The 18,216-nt window shown below is 35.4% G+C and overlaps 1 protein-coding gene across 1 annotated transcript in view; it reads right to left on the minus strand.

Moving 5' to 3' along the window:
• The window catches only part of Asxl3 (additional sex combs like transcriptional regulator 3), a 133,286-nt gene that overhangs the window by 86,819 nt on the left and 28,251 nt on the right, over positions 1-18,216 (minus strand). Inside the window, exons 2-3 of the mRNA XM_013014879.1 lie at positions 10,104-10,212; positions 8,723-8,831 (exon numbers count right to left, since the gene is read on the minus strand). Of these exons, the coding sequence (XP_012870333.1) occupies positions 8,723-8,831; positions 10,104-10,212 (218 nt within the window). The remainder of the gene's footprint in view (positions 1-8,722; positions 8,832-10,103; positions 10,213-18,216) is intronic.

Raw genomic sequence — 18,216 nt, forward strand, 5'->3', positions numbered from 1 at the left:
ATGGATAACCTAATGTCTATGTATGTTGAAAAAGAGGAAACTCAAACCACAAACCAATATATTTAAAAACAAGGGCACCAGTTTTTAGCCACCTATACTCCACTTATCATAGAATCAATAAAGATTTTTCTATCTGAAAACAATGGAAAGTAATAACACCATATGCCGTTTTTGTGGGGTATAAAATATTAGGGGCTATTTCTTTTATACTGGCACAACACCTGTGATCTTTCATGCTACATAAGTTCCTTGAAGCAGCTGCAGGAAAATAAAGAAATTGATTTAGAAAATGAGAAATTTGAAAAAGTGGATGGACAACCTATCAGTAAAAGACCAGCATGGGTCAAGGGAAGGTGCTTAACTGATGGGCATCATTACTAATTATTGGTCCTCATTACTGATTATTTTATGTTTCAACAATAATAATCAAGTCGAGTGAATAATACAAACAAGTTAGGCATGATCTTCATAGCATCTGAGAAATGGTTGTATATGGTCATTTAAGCACAGAAAAGGGATTATCTGGCCTCAATGAAAAAGTACTTATTTTTAAGAGCATGAGTGATTTGTTCCTACCCACAAATCAAAGACTCCATATAAATCAAAAGAACATTGGCTAGTGAAGATAAGTAATTAGGGGAAAATACCTTTAATTTGTTTTTATTTGAGAGGAAATTTGTTTTCATTATGAGATCATACTCTTTTCCATCTTTATCTCTATATTATGAAATATTTCTCCTGTAACACAAGACAAGATGGGAAAGTGTACTTAAATGGGTCACTTTATCTGCACTTAAAAGGAAAAATTGTCTTTTCCTCTTGACTCTGGACTGTTAAAACTGACTACAATCCATTTATACTAGAATAAAGGTCACAAGTCAAGAGGAAAAAAAAATATAAGAAAAAGAAGCCTTTAATGGATAAAAGAAATGGAAAACAGTATGCATCACTAATGTTTGAAAGAGTTAGAGTAAGTGATTTGGAAAAGTTAAAGGGGGTGGCAGCTAGTCAGTGACCAGCTGTTCTTTCATGCTGGGGACTGGGGTGGGGGGAAGGTTAGGTTAATTAAAAACACAAAATGTTTCACCAGAAGGGAAAAATTCTTCACTGCAGAGGTTATCAAAAAAAAAAAAAAAACACACACACACACAGAGGGATAAATGCAAGGAAGCTGTGAGATTTCTACCCCTCTGGACAGCTGTTATTTAAATAACATCTAATTGAACTAAATGCTGTAAGAAAACACTAACATGAGAGAGAGAATAATCCAAGGCTGCACAAACTTTTGAAATCTCCTGTACGTACTGTGAAGCATGAAATCTGTGGGCAGGATGAAAGAAGGAGGAATGAGAAGGAGTGGGCAGAGGAAGTTTTACATCCTGCCAATGGTCATTTCTCTGAAGACTATTCTTCCTCTGGACATTTTTCCATGTGTAGCTAAAACAACACAACTTTTACATACTCAAGTTTCCTTAGGCCACCAATGTAGAACAGGTGTCTCCGCTAGCTAACAAAGAGGGTGGGATTAAAATGCACAAATTTTTGATAAAAGGCAAAAAAAAAAAAAAAAGCTTAACCCAAGAAAAACCTGGTATGGAAATGGAAGGTTTCTTTCCCATGCTTTCATGGTTTTTAGGAAAGGTAGAAACTGAAAATATTGCTGTCTATTCTTCCTATGTAAACCAACAACTCTCTGTATCCCTCCCACCCCACCAAACACAGAGAGGTAGACACCCAGCATCATGCAGAAACAGTATGGAGTATTTACAGGTAAGCAGTAAAACAGGACCAGGAGGAGATACCACATAGGTAGGCCACATCTAAAGTTACTCAAAACAATCCCTTCACAACTCAAAGGTCACTCTCCTGCTCCCTTCCTTTCCTCTCCTGTGAAAGTGCTCTGTAAGTTCTCATATGGCTTCTCCCAAGCCTTGTCAGAGCATACCTCACTTCCTCCAGGAAGCTCTTCATTTGTGTATAATTGATGTCTCAACAGAGATCCTATCCACACACTTCAAGCCACCTTAGAAGATTTTTCACTTTTGATAAAAGACCTCTCAGACCAGCCTCTGAGCCAATGAAAACAAAAATTGAGCTGAATAATGTTTCATTAAGTTAACACAATTCTGCCAAAAATCACACAATCAGAAACCCGCTTATAAAACTGAACATAAAGACTAATGGAAAGGAACCAAATAAAATTCCAGAAATGTTGGGATCATTATTACCCTGGGATCTAAGATCTAAAACATAGGATATTTCTCTCTCTCTCTCTCTCTCCCTCCCTCCCTCCCTCCCTCCCTCCCTCCCTCTCCTCTCCTCTCCTCTCCTTTTATTTTTTCCCTAAGTGGAACCTTTTACAACACTAATTCCTTTGTTTGAGAGCTGCTTCCTCCCTGAAAGCCATTAGGGTTAATAGCAAGCAGAACCTTTTTGATCTTTGCGGATAAAAATTGTACATTCTCCAGTTTCCTCATTTATACAAAAATAAATGTCATGGTTACTGTTTATTTTAAACATGAAATGTACTACAGCCCCAAAAGGAGAAACACTTTCTTTTTTAATAACAATTTATAAGTAGAGGCTGAAGAGAGTGAATATTGTCTGCTGATATTATCACTGCATATAAAATAGGAATAGGTTTTGCAAAAGCAGAAATTTGTGGTGAGTTGATTTAATGTGTGAGGAAACTGAATATATACCAATGTATTATGCTCAGAAAACAACTCAGACACAAACACACCCATAAATCTCTGAACTAAAATAGACCATAAAATTCAAAATATTTTCTTTGGGTGACATAGATCTATACTACAGTCATAACTGGTCATGGTTGTCAACACAGATATATCAAGTGATTCACCTAAATCACTCTTTGATCTCCAGGGCTTAGCTTATAAAATTTGAACAGTTAACTTGCTCAAGTCCATATGTCCAATGCTTATTAACTGAAGAAACTGTTCAGAAGTCAAAGAATATACATAATCGTAGTTCTGTCTCATAAATCCTACAATCAATAATGTACCACTTGTACTATATTGCCATTCTTTTCAAGAAAACTTAAAAAAATACTTAAAAAGTATCCTGACAAGGCATCTTCCATTTTCAAAAGACATTTCCCTGGCCAACTGTTGCCCTGGCTAAATGATGTTTGAAGAGTATAAACACTGTTGTTGTAATAACTCTACTTAAGGACTCCAGTGTTAATGAGTAGCATTAAGCTGTTAAAATTTCTCTTTTCTGTTTTGGCAAAGCAATTTATTCTCAGCTGCTTCTCTACCCATTCCTCTACTGGTGCAGCAAATGTTGAATCTTAATTTGAAATAACTATGTAGTAATAGAAGTTATTCTTTCAATGTATCAGGGCATCTTACTAACTAATAAGTTAATACCCCCAGAATCCTCTTTTTACCCCCAAAGACTAGGAGAAAAAGACTAGAGAACAGATAAAAACACAGACTTGAACCCTTCTTCTCCTCCCTCTCTCCTACTGTGCCTTCACATCCATTTCCACATATGAACCATAGCTTCTGAACAGTTGTTTTCAAAAATTTCTAAATGTATTTGTACAGCTGTAAGAAGTGTGGAAAATAGGTTCATTCTAACTTCTGAATAAAGTAGAAAATACACAAGGAAATCACTTAAAGCAGTTGAGCTTCTGAGAATTTTACTAATTTGTAGGTGATCATGCTTGATCCGTTCTACTCCTTCATTTTGGATAAACTTGGGTGTTCCCTTTGTCAAAGTCTCAAATTCAGAATCAGAATAATTTGGATTGATGTTAGAAAGACAAAGTGTATCTGGGGCCACTAGCTGATAAGTATTCCCTGTGGACCCAAGCAGATATCCAAGTAGCTAGAAGTTGGCTTTGGCTTTCTTTCTCTCTCTCTCTCTCTCTCTCTCTCTCTTTCTCTCATGCTTGTACCTGCAACTTGGATAAGACCTTGCACCTTCCCACTGATGATAAAAATAAATAACAGTGCTAATAAATATTGCCTATGCTAGAGGAATATTGTAAAGATTAAAGGATGTGCATGTAAACAGCTTATAAGAGCTGAATGTTGTTAGTGCTAGGTAGATTTTTCAGTATCTGTGTTTGAAAGTGTATCCTGAGGCTAGATTAATGGGCTGTACTCAGAGGCATTCGGATAGGAAATATGCTTATCCTGCAAGATGTGATTGTGGTTTGCAATAAGATACAAAGGTGGGCATGTCAAGGAATACTCAAGGAAATAAGCTATTTACTACTCTGTCAGTGATTTCCCCAAAGCAATTTCTCTAATGCAACTTCAAAGGAGAGGCCAGGAAATCTAATTTGGGTCACATTCACAAGATATGGATGGGTATGAGTCTTTCTGTGAAGTGTCAAATTAGGGGAGTGTACTTATTCCTGATTTGGCTTAATTATTGGCTGAGAGCTCTCACCCTAGCTCCCACTCCTGCCCAATTATTAAAATCCTCTCTGTCTCCTCTGGAATTCAGGGTTAGTCATTAGCAAAACCTTCTGAAGCCTCACATTTTCTCTGAAAACTCCCTTCACATAAACCTTGGCTCTCTTCTATACAGACCAGTTCCCCCAGAAAACTCTCAGCTGGTTGCCTTTCTTTTCCACATGTCTTGTATATCTGAGCCCGGGAATGTGATGGGTGACCCATATTTTCCTCACTTTTCCTTCATCATCTACCTCCCTGCTCATTAGCTGCCTCCAGTATTGTCTCACATCTCATCAGAGTATACTGTACCAGTGAACCTCCTTTTCACTGAACGTATCTGTCAACTACTGGCTCAGTCTCCTTCATCATTTGAGAACTTTAGCTCTTCAATGTCACATTTAGTCAATATTATTTCCATTATAATTGTCTGTTTCAACAGCTATGCAGACGTTTCTCTAATGTCTTATACTAGGCTTACCATCAGCTTGTATAACACAGTTCACCATAAACAAAGGGAACTTTACCACCAGGCATACCCAGCACAAGTCATGGCAGCAGATAGAGCAGATGAAGTAGTGAATTTTAGTTGCTTAAGGCCCTCTCATTCTCATAATCAAACTCTACAAAGAGGAGTTCGCACACTGTTTAACTATTCTTGACAGCTTTACATCCACTCCCTTCTTTTGTCTTGTCTCAGTCACACATATCATATCAATATACTAACTTTCTGATACCCTAAAACTCAATGCCATGCACTCACACATCCAGGGACTTCTATCTCTTGCCCCCTAAAATGACAGATCAAATAATCTTTTCATTTCAGTGTTGTTTCCACCATCACAACATCCTTCTGAGGTGTGTTTTCAATCATCTCCACATCCAACTTTAATTCCAGGGATATTCCCCCCCCACACACATACACACTCCCTTTCCATACACATTCAAGGCCTCTTCCTTCACCCATCGCAGCTAGATTTGACAAGATCTACTCAAATCTATCTGTGTTCTTAGACTATGAGTTCAGCACCTGAACGCAACTGGAGAATTTAAAAAAAAAAAAAACTCTCATAGTAAATTCCAGACTAATAACATTGAGAGTTCCCTTAGTGCTTTTGGACTCTTCTAAAAAATATTTTATATCTTCTACTTAAATCTACTAAAAACTTTCCCAAACCTTACCCTCAACTAATGAACTGATTTCCCATTGCACTGACAAGTATGAAACAGTGATGAGCAAATTTTTATCAGCCTCTTTCACAGGTACTCACTTACTTTCATATCAAATAAATCCAACACCTGTCTATAATCCTTTTCATCTGTAAAAGTCCCATTTTCCCTCATCTTTTGAAGCACATAGCAATACAACATTCTGCCCACATTATTACTTTTTCTTCCTCAACCAGAATTGTTTGTTTTTGTAAGCATATAATTCTAACTAACGTATTTCCTATTTTGAAGACATAACGTATTTCTATTATCCTGTAGCCATTTTCGTATTGCATGTCTTTTTCTCAAAAACACATTTGGTCTCCATTCTTTCAAACCCTTTCCATTTAGGCTTGTAGCTTTATAATTCCACAAAAAACAGCCAAGGTCAAGTTCATCCATAAACTCTCAGGGCAAAATTCAGTGGAAATTTCATAATCTTCATACTAACGAGACATATTAAATGCCCTGAGAGTTGACTCAATCACTTCCAAGAAACACTTTCTTCACTTGGTTTCCAGGACAGAAATATTTTCATGTTCTTGATCCTCAGTCTCATTTGCCATTTCCTGCGGTCTCTTCCAGCCTCTTGAAATTCAAGTGCCCCTTGAATTTTAGAGCTCAGTCTTTGAGCCACTTCTCTTTGCAATTTACCTTAGTTCTTTGGTGATCTCATTCAGTTTCATGTCTATAAATATCATCAGTAACCTGACCACTTTCTACTGTGTATCCCCCTAGAAAAGTGTTTCCTTTGAATTTCAGAAAGAAAAGTGCAGTTATTTAGCACATCCACCTGGCGGTAGAAATGAAACTCCATACTCTGAATCCAAAACTAAGGTCCTGATCAACAACGCTCCTGCCCATCCTCCTTCACTTAGAAATCTTTCCATTTTGGCAAAAGGCAATGCTGTGTTACTTAACCTGCTCACATTTGAACTTTTCTATCTCACAGCTATTTGTCTGTCAACAACAGCTCTCATTGCGTCTCCCTGCAAGTCTGTCCAGAATCCAGTCACTTTTCGTCACCTACTACTGCTCCTTTCATTCACATCACCCCCACCTCTCCGCTCTCCCCTAGAATACAGCATTACCTTCTAACTGGTCTCCCTGATTGTATCCTTGCTCACATATTTTCTTATTCTTACTGATCTTGTTCAAATGTAAGATCACTGTCTTTCTAGCTCAAAATCTGACAACTCATTGATACCTCAGTTAAAGTAAGAGCCAAGATTAACATACGTTAATCTAACCCCCAATAAATTCTCTGGCTTTGGGGGCTGGAGTTGGGGCTTAGTTTATAGAAGGTTATCCAATTGGCAAAAGCCTCAGGTAACAAAGTTAAGTCCCAGTCATGGACCTAAAAATATCATCTGGCTTTATAGTTAGCCTTACTCCCTTTTCTCACTTTTGCCTCCTAAACACACCAATCCTTTGCTGCTTCTGGAGTGTTCTACACGTTCTTCTGCCTCAAGGCCTTTACAGTTGTTGCACTCTTTATTAAATCTCACTCCATCACTCCATTGAGAGCTCTTGCAAACATCTTGGCATTCTTCTACTTTTATTCTTTCATTTACTTTCCCCAGCATCACTTGTCTCTACTCATTAAACCACACATGTTAAGATTTACCTTGCTTATTGCCTATCTGTCAAAGAACCTTAAGTCTACTAGACTTTCATTTTTGCTATCTACTTCTGGAACTGCAATAACAAGAAGAGTACATGGCAGAAGCTGAGTCTATAATGGCATTTATAGGTAGCTATAGCTATAAAGGAAAAGAGAGAGTGCGCACACACACATAGTGCACACACACACACACATACATTCAGTGTAACATTGGGAATACCTTAGTAAGATTCTCCATCGTCCTGAAAGGAAAAGGTGTGCCTCATTCACTATCCCTTCCAGAATGCCAGCAACTGTGCCTGTCCTCTTTGGTTTCAAGTACCAGGCACAGAGCACCCACTTTCTTCAGTGATGGGGAGGTGGTTTCAAAAGAGTTTGGAATTTTAACTTCACATCGAGTACAAGTTAGTGAATGTAATACATGAAACAGTTTTCCCCCATATTAGTCAGAAAAGACTGTTTCTTATGTTAAATTCACAACCTTGGCGGTAGATCAGATAGGAATGATGCAGCATTGGTCTTATGGGGCCTATCAGAAAGCACAGCAATCTAAAAGGCAGGAGTGTTCTATCAGTCTGCAGAGAGAATGCAAGGTTCCTCCTATGGCTATTAACAAAATGAACGACTTGGCATTGCTACTGAAATATGATATTTCTGCAAGGATCCTTTCAGGTTTGTTTGCTTAAAGAGAATTTACTGGTTCCTATGAAATCCACTAGTAGAGACTTTAATTACACCCTCTTTCTCCCAAATCATGATCTGTGACCAGTGGGGTTAGGTACAAGAAAAATCCTGAGTGCAGACTTACATACCCCAACAGAATCATAATGTAATTGCATCAAGAGAAATTTACAAAGAATGAAATAACTGAGATGGGATTCTAAGGTTAAACAAAATGTTCCCTTAGAATTCCAGGAAAGTCCTTCACTTGTCAAATGTGTTTAAGAAGAAAATACCTTACTTGGCCCATGTTTCTGTGAGTAATGGTAATACAAAATTTAATCTACAAAAAACAAGGAACAAAACTATTATAAAACTACTTGTGATTGCAGGAAAGAATCAGTATAATCCATAATGAAACATGACCATTTTTAGTACTTCCATAAAAATAAAATCATTGGATACCTCTAGGAACCCCACTTGCAAGGAAAAACAATACTGGTATTTGTAACACTCCAGAGAATTTTGAAGACAAATACACTATTAGGGAAAAACAGCAAATAGTAAAGAACTATATAGATACTATACTTATTAAATCAAAGTCAACTGGTGATAAATTTTACCAGGGGGGTGGGAAGGGAAGGAGGAAGAGGAGAATGAAGAGGAGGAGGAGGAGGAAGAGGAAGAATAGGATTAGGAGAAAGAGGAGGAGGATCTATTATGGTAGATAGTTCAACTAGTGAAATTCTGCATAACCTTTACAAAAACAAAGTTTCTACCTGAAGTTCAACTCACTCACCTCCATTCTCCTCTCCATTGGCACTGGCCTCTGCCATCTCTGTGCCTTCCAGCTCTGACTCACAGACTAGATCCAATGCCCCATCTGCTGGACATGATGATTCTTCTTTCTATATTATTTTTTAATGTAGTAGTAATAGAAAAACTTGTTATTAATAGAAAACATTTAAAATACTTATAATTTTAAGTCAATTAAATCTTAAATCTGAATGCTCTTGAACACTTGTAGATTTTTTAAGTAAGCTATTTAAAATATTTTTAGAATCATGAAGTGTTATCATAGTTATACATGATTTCAAATGTCAATGCTTAACTTTTAATGTAAAAATCGCTTGACAAGAGAAAAATTTAATACTGGGAAAATTTTGTTGATATTTTTGTCTAATTTGTAAACAAATCCATACAGAAAGTACCCTATGGCATATGCTGTTTCCATTTTTTTCAATTCACTAGGCTTTCTTCTATGAAGAAGTGTATTTAAAAGCTCAGAATGTGAATAATATATTAAACAAAATAGCTATAATAAAACAACTGAAAAATACAGTCATTATGAAGAACTTGCATTATTTCCTGACACTCCCACCATAACAAGGACTTGAGGTTTAAGAAGGACTTAAGTTCTTGCCAGAGATAACTTTTGGAATTAAAAATAAAAATTTCCCAAGAAAATTAATGAACTTAAAATATGGTCCCTCATTTATTAAAAAACTTGTATTTTATTTATAAGAATTAAAACAGAAAATTTGTTTCAAGTCCTTGGTAGTCCTTTGGGAGTGTGTATTTCAGACAGTATTTCCCATTCTAGGGGAAATAAGAATTAGACAAAAAGAATTACACAAAAGACACAGTCATTTGCACATTTGTCTTTTATTTTCTCTATTTTCATTTATTCTGTAACAGGTATGCACTGTTAGTAAAACTTGAGAACGTGGTTATTAAATTGAATACCTGATTTAAATCAGCAAGTTTTCAAGCACATAGAATAAATTTCTCATCTTCACAAAAAGGTGTGAAGCCTGTATACCAGTTGCAATCATTAAGTCAAAGAGTTATGAGTGACTATGATGATCTTAAATTCCTCACTGACAACCCATGATACTCCTTCCCATAAATTTTAAAGAATCAAGAACTTCAAGGAAGCCACAACTATTTTCCATTACCATATGTTACGGAGTGAAACCACAGATATGCTGTCATTAAAGAATAAAATACCATTGTTTATTCTTAATATGAAATTATTTTGTGACATCTGAAAACACTTAAAAAGGCATAGGGGTTCTTCTACCCTTCACTGAAATATAATTGTATTTTCCTTCGTATGTTTGAACAAATGCATGATGCACAGTAATAACATATATAATACGTAGCACAATCCAACTTACTTTGAGAGCGTAGAGGCCTGACTTGCCAGGGATCTTGAAGAAGGTTCCATCCCCTATTCGAGTGTTTGTGTGAAGCATTGCATTCAAACAGGCTAATGGAGAGGTTCCACTAGAAGATAAAAACGTGCAAAATTGAAGTGTATGAGATGCAGCAGTTTGGGAAGACTGTTCTCTGAGTCTCTTTAAAAAAAAAAAAAGGAAAGAAAGAAAAAAAAAACCTCACATGCCTTTTTAAAATGTCCTCCCATCCTCAAAAACATCTACATTACAATAACAGGCCAGTCCAGTTTTGCCAAAGTTAATCAGATGCATCTGTTCTACAGCCTTCAGGCGAAAAGTTTCCTAAATTGAAGTTACACTTTTATTCATAAAGCAACCAACATTCTATCTTAAGAAATCAAAGCCCAAACTTTTATGTGAGGTTATTTTGTAAAATAACACTGTGATGCCTCAGTTTTAAAAATATTCCAGACAACTTGATGGTTGCACTTGAATGATCAAAAAAAAAAATCAAGTTCAAGGGCAGCTCCATCTTGTAGGTTGCAAAGCAACAAAAGAATAATAAAAAACAGGGAAGGACTGATTTGAAATTATAAGCATTTAGGGATGCATTTCTCACAGGGCAAAATAAGGAATGTACTCTGTATTCATAGCTGTGATGTAGTTTCTGACATGGCAGAGTTTCCTTAGATTTGTAAATAAGTAACTTCAAAATTCTGCTTAACTAATAATCTTCTGCAGCAAAGTACAAGTGACTTAAATATGAAATTAATCTTGTTTGATTAAGATTAAACTAGTGATTAATATTTTCAAAGTACCTCTTTGTAAATATTATTGTGGTAAATTCATAGGCTTGTTAAAAGGTACATGAAATGTTAATATTCATTTCTTGGAATAAAATTTAGATCTTTTGTTAGTGTGTGTTTTACCTGTAAACTAAAGCTACAATTATTGCTTCCATTTGATTATGTTTCTGTACACATTTATCTTCTGAAGATGCTCAAATATCGATATTTGTACAAGCTAATTCTGGTTAGAAATCCTGTTTCTAGTCCACAATCCTCTGGGAGTTACAAGTATTTAGCCCAAAAATATTCTGAGACAACAGAGCTTTTAAGTATTGTAATTTCAAACTCGGAGTTTCTACATAAAATCCTAGCTATTATAAATTAAAGCATTGTCTAAAAAGAAAGATTATCAACACTATTATACACTATGAAAACTCACCAGTACATTGAAAAGTTAAAATTGCTTAGTGAGATGCCAGAAGAGACTTAATCAAAAGTCAGCATATATCTGCATCCTGGTCATAAAGGTTTAGAGGTAGTATAACATTGTGAGTACTCTTTATTATTTTAGGAAGCAGCTGCTCTGTGCCAACACATAAATACAAATCCATTGGGTTTGACAGGAAACAAGAGTCCTAATATAAATTTGGCCATAAAACAATGTAATGGTAACACCAAAGTACACATGGTAATAATGCTTTGTGCTTATGTAAAACCTTTCCTCATGAAGATCCTACAAGCTCACAAGCTCTAGTTAAGTGAGCCAAGGCATACTTACAAATAAATATATTCATCTCTCCAGAAATGTCTATAACTGAATTCTAGATAAATAATGCAACACATGTTGTAACAGTACACTGCAAAATATATTTTTTTACATTATTCTCTGCAAACTAAAGCACAGAAAATCTGAAGCTGGGAATGAGTATGCCAGATTTGGGGAGTTTTAATTTAGTGGGACTGTCAGCAATATGGACTTTCTGTACAGATTTGGCAAGGAGATCTACAGCTCAACACAGAAAAATGACACAATGTAGATTGATTTAAATAGAGCTTGGTAAAATTGTCTACCTTACTTGAACCATCATAACACCCTCCTTGCTCTTGAATACCAATGCATTCGACTAATGAACTCATGTTTAGAACATTAAGTAGTGTGCAGATTTAAAGATAACTAAGAACCACTGAACAAATGTAACAATCACTTACCTTTTCTTTCAAAGTAAAGGTAATTTTAGAAGTTACATGGGTTATTAAATAGTAGCTAATGCTGTACTTTTTGTCACTATGTGCTCTCTACCCAGTCCAGAAAAATAGTAAGCTCTAATGAGCATTAATACCTTATTAAATTACATAGTTTATTAGTTCAATAAACTGTATTTGCTATGAAAAAATGTAAATATATAATTACTTTACAATAAATCTTCAGAAGTCTCAATGACTAGTAAGATTGCAAATATTTCCCAAACAAATGTTAAAAAGCATTTTTCGAAAATCATAGCATTTTAGTTATTGATATTACTTTCTTAAATTTCATAAAATCAAGAAAATTTGGAATCATTTTCCTTAAAAATATGTACACTAGGAAAAACAAAGGAGGAGGTAACAATGCTCGACAGGAAATGTACTCATTACCTCGCTCATGTACCTATAACCCCTCTGTACACTATTTTTACAATAAAAACATAAAAATACGTATGCTGTACTCATAAATTGACAAACTGAGTTGAAACCTCCTGGTACAAGCATTTATAGATATATAGTTTTTCAACATAAATAAATAATTTTAATTTTTTTATTTTTATCATTGGTTTTATTTTTCCCATGATCATATTTTCTATTTATTTTATTTTATTATAAAGATGATGTACAGAAGGGTTACACTATGTAAATAAGGTTTTTGAACATTGTTACCACCTCTCTAATTTTCTCACAGGTCCTGATCCCCTCTGACCCTTTCCCCCACGTTGTTTAGTTCATTTCCAACATAGTATCTAATGAGTATCACTGTTGAATTGGCTGATCTCCTGTCCCATGGTGTCAGTGAGCATTACATTTTTTAAAGAAAGGTCTTTACTGAATTCTACTAAACAGGAATAAATAAATGAAAACAATATTGACATAATTTTGTTATTTTATATACAGAAAAAGTAGAATTAGGAAATGCACTCTATCTCTATTTAGCAACTATAAAGATTAACTGTGGGTCTGAAATAGATGAAGGAAACATGATTTCAAACATTCTTAGTATTATGTAACATTTGTAATTTTAGTTCATTCACAAAACAGTTTCTTTATTCCTAAGGGTAATCAGCATAGTCAAAATTAAAGTGAAAATTTCTTGTAACAAAACATGTGTGTGTGTGTATGTGTGTGTGTGTGTGTGTGTGTGTGTGTGTGTATGTGTGTGTGTGTGTGTGTGTATAGTGAAGTGAATGATAGGTTTTTAGCAAAGTATCTCTGAAATTTCACAGGTTACTTACTTTCTAATAAGATGAATCGGAGGAACCATGACATTCCAGTTTATAAAAGGAAACCAGACAGAAAGGAAGGAAGAAAAGAAAGTTAGTTTTCTAATACAAAAGCTCAATTCTTCACTTTATCAATTCAATAAGTAAGATAATGTACAAGAACTAGGCCAACACCTGACACAGGACACCTGTGGGTGCTCAGGAGGTCATAGGGTGCTTTTGACTTTCTTCATCAGTACATCCACAATGCTGGCAATTTGTTCACCATGTACATGGACTGTCATATTATAAATATGATAAGAAATAAAGAGGACAATATTTAGCACAAATTATCTTTTTTCTTCCATCCCCTATAATTATGCTCTTTCTTATACACCTGCCAGAGTAGATATACAGCTTATTCTATTTATTTGATTTTCCCTCCAGACTGTAAGGTTGTGGAAGCCTCTGGGTTGTTTCCATTTCTCACAACCCCTGAAGCAGAACAGGAGTGGAATGTGGAGGCAGGGGAGCAGGCATAATTTAAAATGTCTAGACATCAAAGAACCCCTAGAGACACTGTGCTGAGCCCACTACTGTGTGAAATAGGAAAAAACAAAAAACATGGCTTTTTTGTCATCAAATTGGTGATGGGACTCATCAAATTTTACTAATAGTGAATGCTTAGTGAAGGGAATGGATAACCTTTCTATTTAAATAAAAAATTCAAAGCCAGGAAATATCCTGGGAACTCTGAATGAAAAAACAGACATGACAAAGAAATATTATAAATACAGGCTTCCATTATTTTACATAGAAAAACTAATAATGTTGCATAAGACAATATTTAAATAACTGTTTCATTATATTACTCTAGCATTTAATAAAAATTTAAGAAGAAATTTTATTACTCATAAATATGTTTAAACCTCATTTTAAAATATGGAAATATAAGGGTTAATCCTACGCAACATAAGTCTAAAACCTCAACAAATTCAATATGCAATTATGAAGTACCATTATTAGACAATTACTGTGCTAAGTGCTGTTAATAATAAACAACTACATACTTCTTTCAGAAAACAATTAATAGCTTGTTTTAAGTATTCTATTAGCTTTGATAAAATATCTTAATTTAAAGGATCCATTTTAAAAATAAATTATGTGGGTCCCTGAGGGTTTTGATGAGATTTTAATTACTGACATAGGATCTTTGAGCTCAGTGTGTGAAAATGAAATTGTTTATCCTCAGGATTTGTACATGTAACTTTATATATGTAATAATAAATGAAAGTATTTTAAAATACTGAAAATGACTTATAATACTAGTATTTATTTGACTATTTCCTTATATACTTAATGACCATGTGTTTACTAATGGTAAAGAATAAAGTACTCTGACCACTGAATGACACTTTCTAAACACACATGTTAACACAATGTACACCTGCTAAAATGGCAGTAAACCTAGAGAATAGAGCAAACTATTCTTACTCTTAAGAATTATCACTGTAGGGGCTGGGAAGGTGGCTCAGTGGTAGAGTGCTTGCCTTGCATGCATGAGGCCCTGGGTTTGATTCCTCAGCACCACATAAGCAGAAAAAGCCAAAAGTGGTGCTGAGGCTCAAGTGGTGGTAGAGCGCTAGCCTTGAGCTGAAGATCTGAGGGACAGTGCCTAGGCCCAGAGTTCAGGCCCCACGACCGACCAAAAAAAAAAAAAAGAATTATCACTGTAAAGAACTCTCTAACATGACTAAAATCAAAACTTTTATTAAAGGTTTTAAACGTGTATATTTTATTATAAATGTACTTTTATCTGTAAGGTATATAAAATTATGTAATATCAAAATAATCCTAGCCAAAAAATGTGCACACAAAAAATGGCCTACAGTAACCATGAAGTTTTATTTTGAAGAACGGAGTGTCAAATTTCATGGTTCCCCTAAGATTACTAATGACAGATTTTAAAAAACAATGACATGTGAGAAATAGCACAGCTCAGAGTTCAGAAAAACTACAAAAATAAGTATGAACAAACCTTCAGCTCAAATAAGAGATCGGTCATATTTTAAAAAGAAACTATTTTACAAGTTTCTATATGAATGCATCTACCTGGTCCTTAATATTCAATAACGACTATGGCAAAATTCAAAATATAGTTTTAGTACTCTGTGCATCAGGAAAACATTTTACAGTCTACATATTATTAAATAGCATACTGGGCAGTGTTACTCTTAAATCCAGAGAATACTTTCAGATCTCAAAACATCCACGTGTCTCTGATTGGTGTGAATAATACAAGGGGATACAAGGGGTTAGAGTTGCATGAGTAAGGTAAGGAGTACATTGTCTATCAAGCATTGTTACCCCTTCCTTTGCTTTTCCCCTACCATTGCCTCCCTCCCACCTCCCCAACTACCCTCCCAAGCTGTAAATTTCGTTTTCAACATAATGCCTTGTACATCTCATTGTTACAATGGATCAACCTGTATCCTTATTTCATGATTTTGTTGTTTCCCTTCCTCTCCCCAAATTAGAGAAATGTATATACAAGATGCAGGGCACCAGAATCAAATACAGTGAAAACAGGGGTTATACCATGGGGGAAGACCATACAAAAGAAACCAAAATCACACAGTACATTATAAATACATTAAAAACAACAGCAACAAAGATAAAACCTCTTGTGTCCCTATCTTGTGGTGCATTTCGCTTAGCAGCATCTTATATATGTACATAGTTTTTTTTATCTTTTCTGCTTGCCCTAGACATATACTAGTTATTGAAAATAAGGAAAACCTTTGGGACCTATGTTTCTTTGGGCCTGGCTTAATTAACTTAATGTAATTTTTTTCAAGTCTTTCCATTTCAAGGCAGTATTATTTTAAATTAGGAATTATAAGACCTATAATGAGGTTCTTACAAAATAGCCCTAGAAAACTATAAACAAAATACATTATCCCCAAATATGCCAAATATAATATCCCAAGATTTCTTACAAAAAGCACACTAGAGAGTTCTCTTTTGACTACAGGTCTCCAGTAGACTACATATCAGCAGCATAGCTCAGTATTAGCATCTGCTCCCCTACAACTATGCTATGACATTCCAATTTGTCCACTTGCTGCAGACATACCATGCACAAGATTGTGGGCCCTGGAGCTCGTAAACGCGAGTTCAATTGCAGCTGATCATTTAGTGGTTGTATCATATTCAACTTAAACTTTCTAGTCCTTAAATTTCTCAAGTATACAATTTGAATAATAAAAGTAATTCTATTACCAAGGAATATTCTTAAGGCTAAAGAAGTTAAATGTGAAAAAGCATTTACAGGGCTACATGGCATGTTGTACATGCTCAAAGTCTGCCAGCTGTTAGTATAAATACTACTCTGCTATTCAAAGTAAGCAACATCTAGAGGACTAAAGAATAGCAAACAGAAATAACTGCATATTTTATGTCTTGTTTATAAAGTTGGTTGAGGTACAATTTTGGCTTCTAATTTTATTTTCATCAAATTATTAATGATAAGTGAGACCCAATGAAACAGCTCATCCTTGTAATCAATCCTAGATACTTGGACGATGAAGATAGGAGGACTGCAATTCAAGGTGTTATCTCAAAAGCAGGCTAAGTGTGGTGGACTGTGGCTATAAACCCAGTGATGTAGAAAAAGTCTGAGGCCGGCCAAGGCAAAAAAAGAAAAAATGCAACTTCCTATCTGAAGTGTAATTAAAGCAAAAAGAGAAATTAGCTCAAATGGTAGAATACTTGCCTAGAAATCATGAGGCTCTGAGTCCAAAAAAGCCCCAGTACTACTAATAAAAGGAAGAAGAGAAAGAAGGAAGGGAGGAAGGGAGGGAGGGAGGGAGGGAGGAAAGGAGGGGGGAGGGAGCTTGGAAGGCGCTTAGTCCAGTCTTTTGCATGTGAATAATATTGAAAATAACAGAAGTAATAAATCAATAAATATGATTGTAGTTAGCATTTATTAAGAGTATCAGGCGAGGAAGATGGCTCAGTGGTAGAGTGCTTGCCTTGCATGCATGAGGCCCTGGGTTCGATTCCTCAGCACCACATAAGCAGAAAAAAGCTGGAAGCAGTGCTGTGGCTCCAGTGGTAGAGCACTAGCCTTGAACTGAAGAGCCAAGGAACAGCACACAGGCCCAGAGATCAGGCCCAAAACTGACCAAAAACGAACAAACAAAAAGAGTACCTATAATTCATTCCTGAGCTTTAGCAATCGTTATCTATTCCTTACTGCTAATAACATGTAAGCCTCATTCCCAGTTTCATAGATGTGACTGAGGTTCAGACACTAATTCATACAAGCCCAATGACAAACGAGTGACAGAGCTGAAATCTAAACTCTTATCTGATTCCAAAGCTCATTCTCTTTTCACTGCCCTATACTGACTCTGCAAAGAACTTCCTGCTCCATTTAATCATCCTTGAATATTAAAATAATATTTAGCACAATATTTAGGCAATACACAAAGACAAGCTGGGGGTTGCCAAATGGTAAGACGGTTGGCTTCCACTCCACGCAACACTGCAGGAGACAAGGACTTTCCCAGGGTAGGTTTGAAATATTATAAAGACCTAGGCTACAGAAGAAGATTTTGTTACTTGTCTTCCTCAAGAAATATTGTCAGTAAAAAACAAGGAAGAAAGAATTAAAGAGAAAATATAGCAGAGAATTTAGACTTATAATTGAGATGCCTCTGTAGAAATAGATCATTAAAACAATCCATTCAGTGAGCAAACATTTATTCAAGCACTATATATGTCAAGCTAATCATGAAATAAATTTGCACTGTGACAGTACTTTGCACATAATAGAAAAATACGCTGAGCTGAACTGAATTTTCTGAATAT

Source organism: Dipodomys ordii, unplaced genomic scaffold, assembly GCF_000151885.1.
Source record: "Dipodomys ordii isolate 6190 unplaced genomic scaffold, Dord_2.0 Scaffold25, whole genome shotgun sequence".
Classification (NCBI taxonomy): domain Eukaryota; kingdom Metazoa; phylum Chordata; class Mammalia; order Rodentia; family Heteromyidae; genus Dipodomys; species Dipodomys ordii.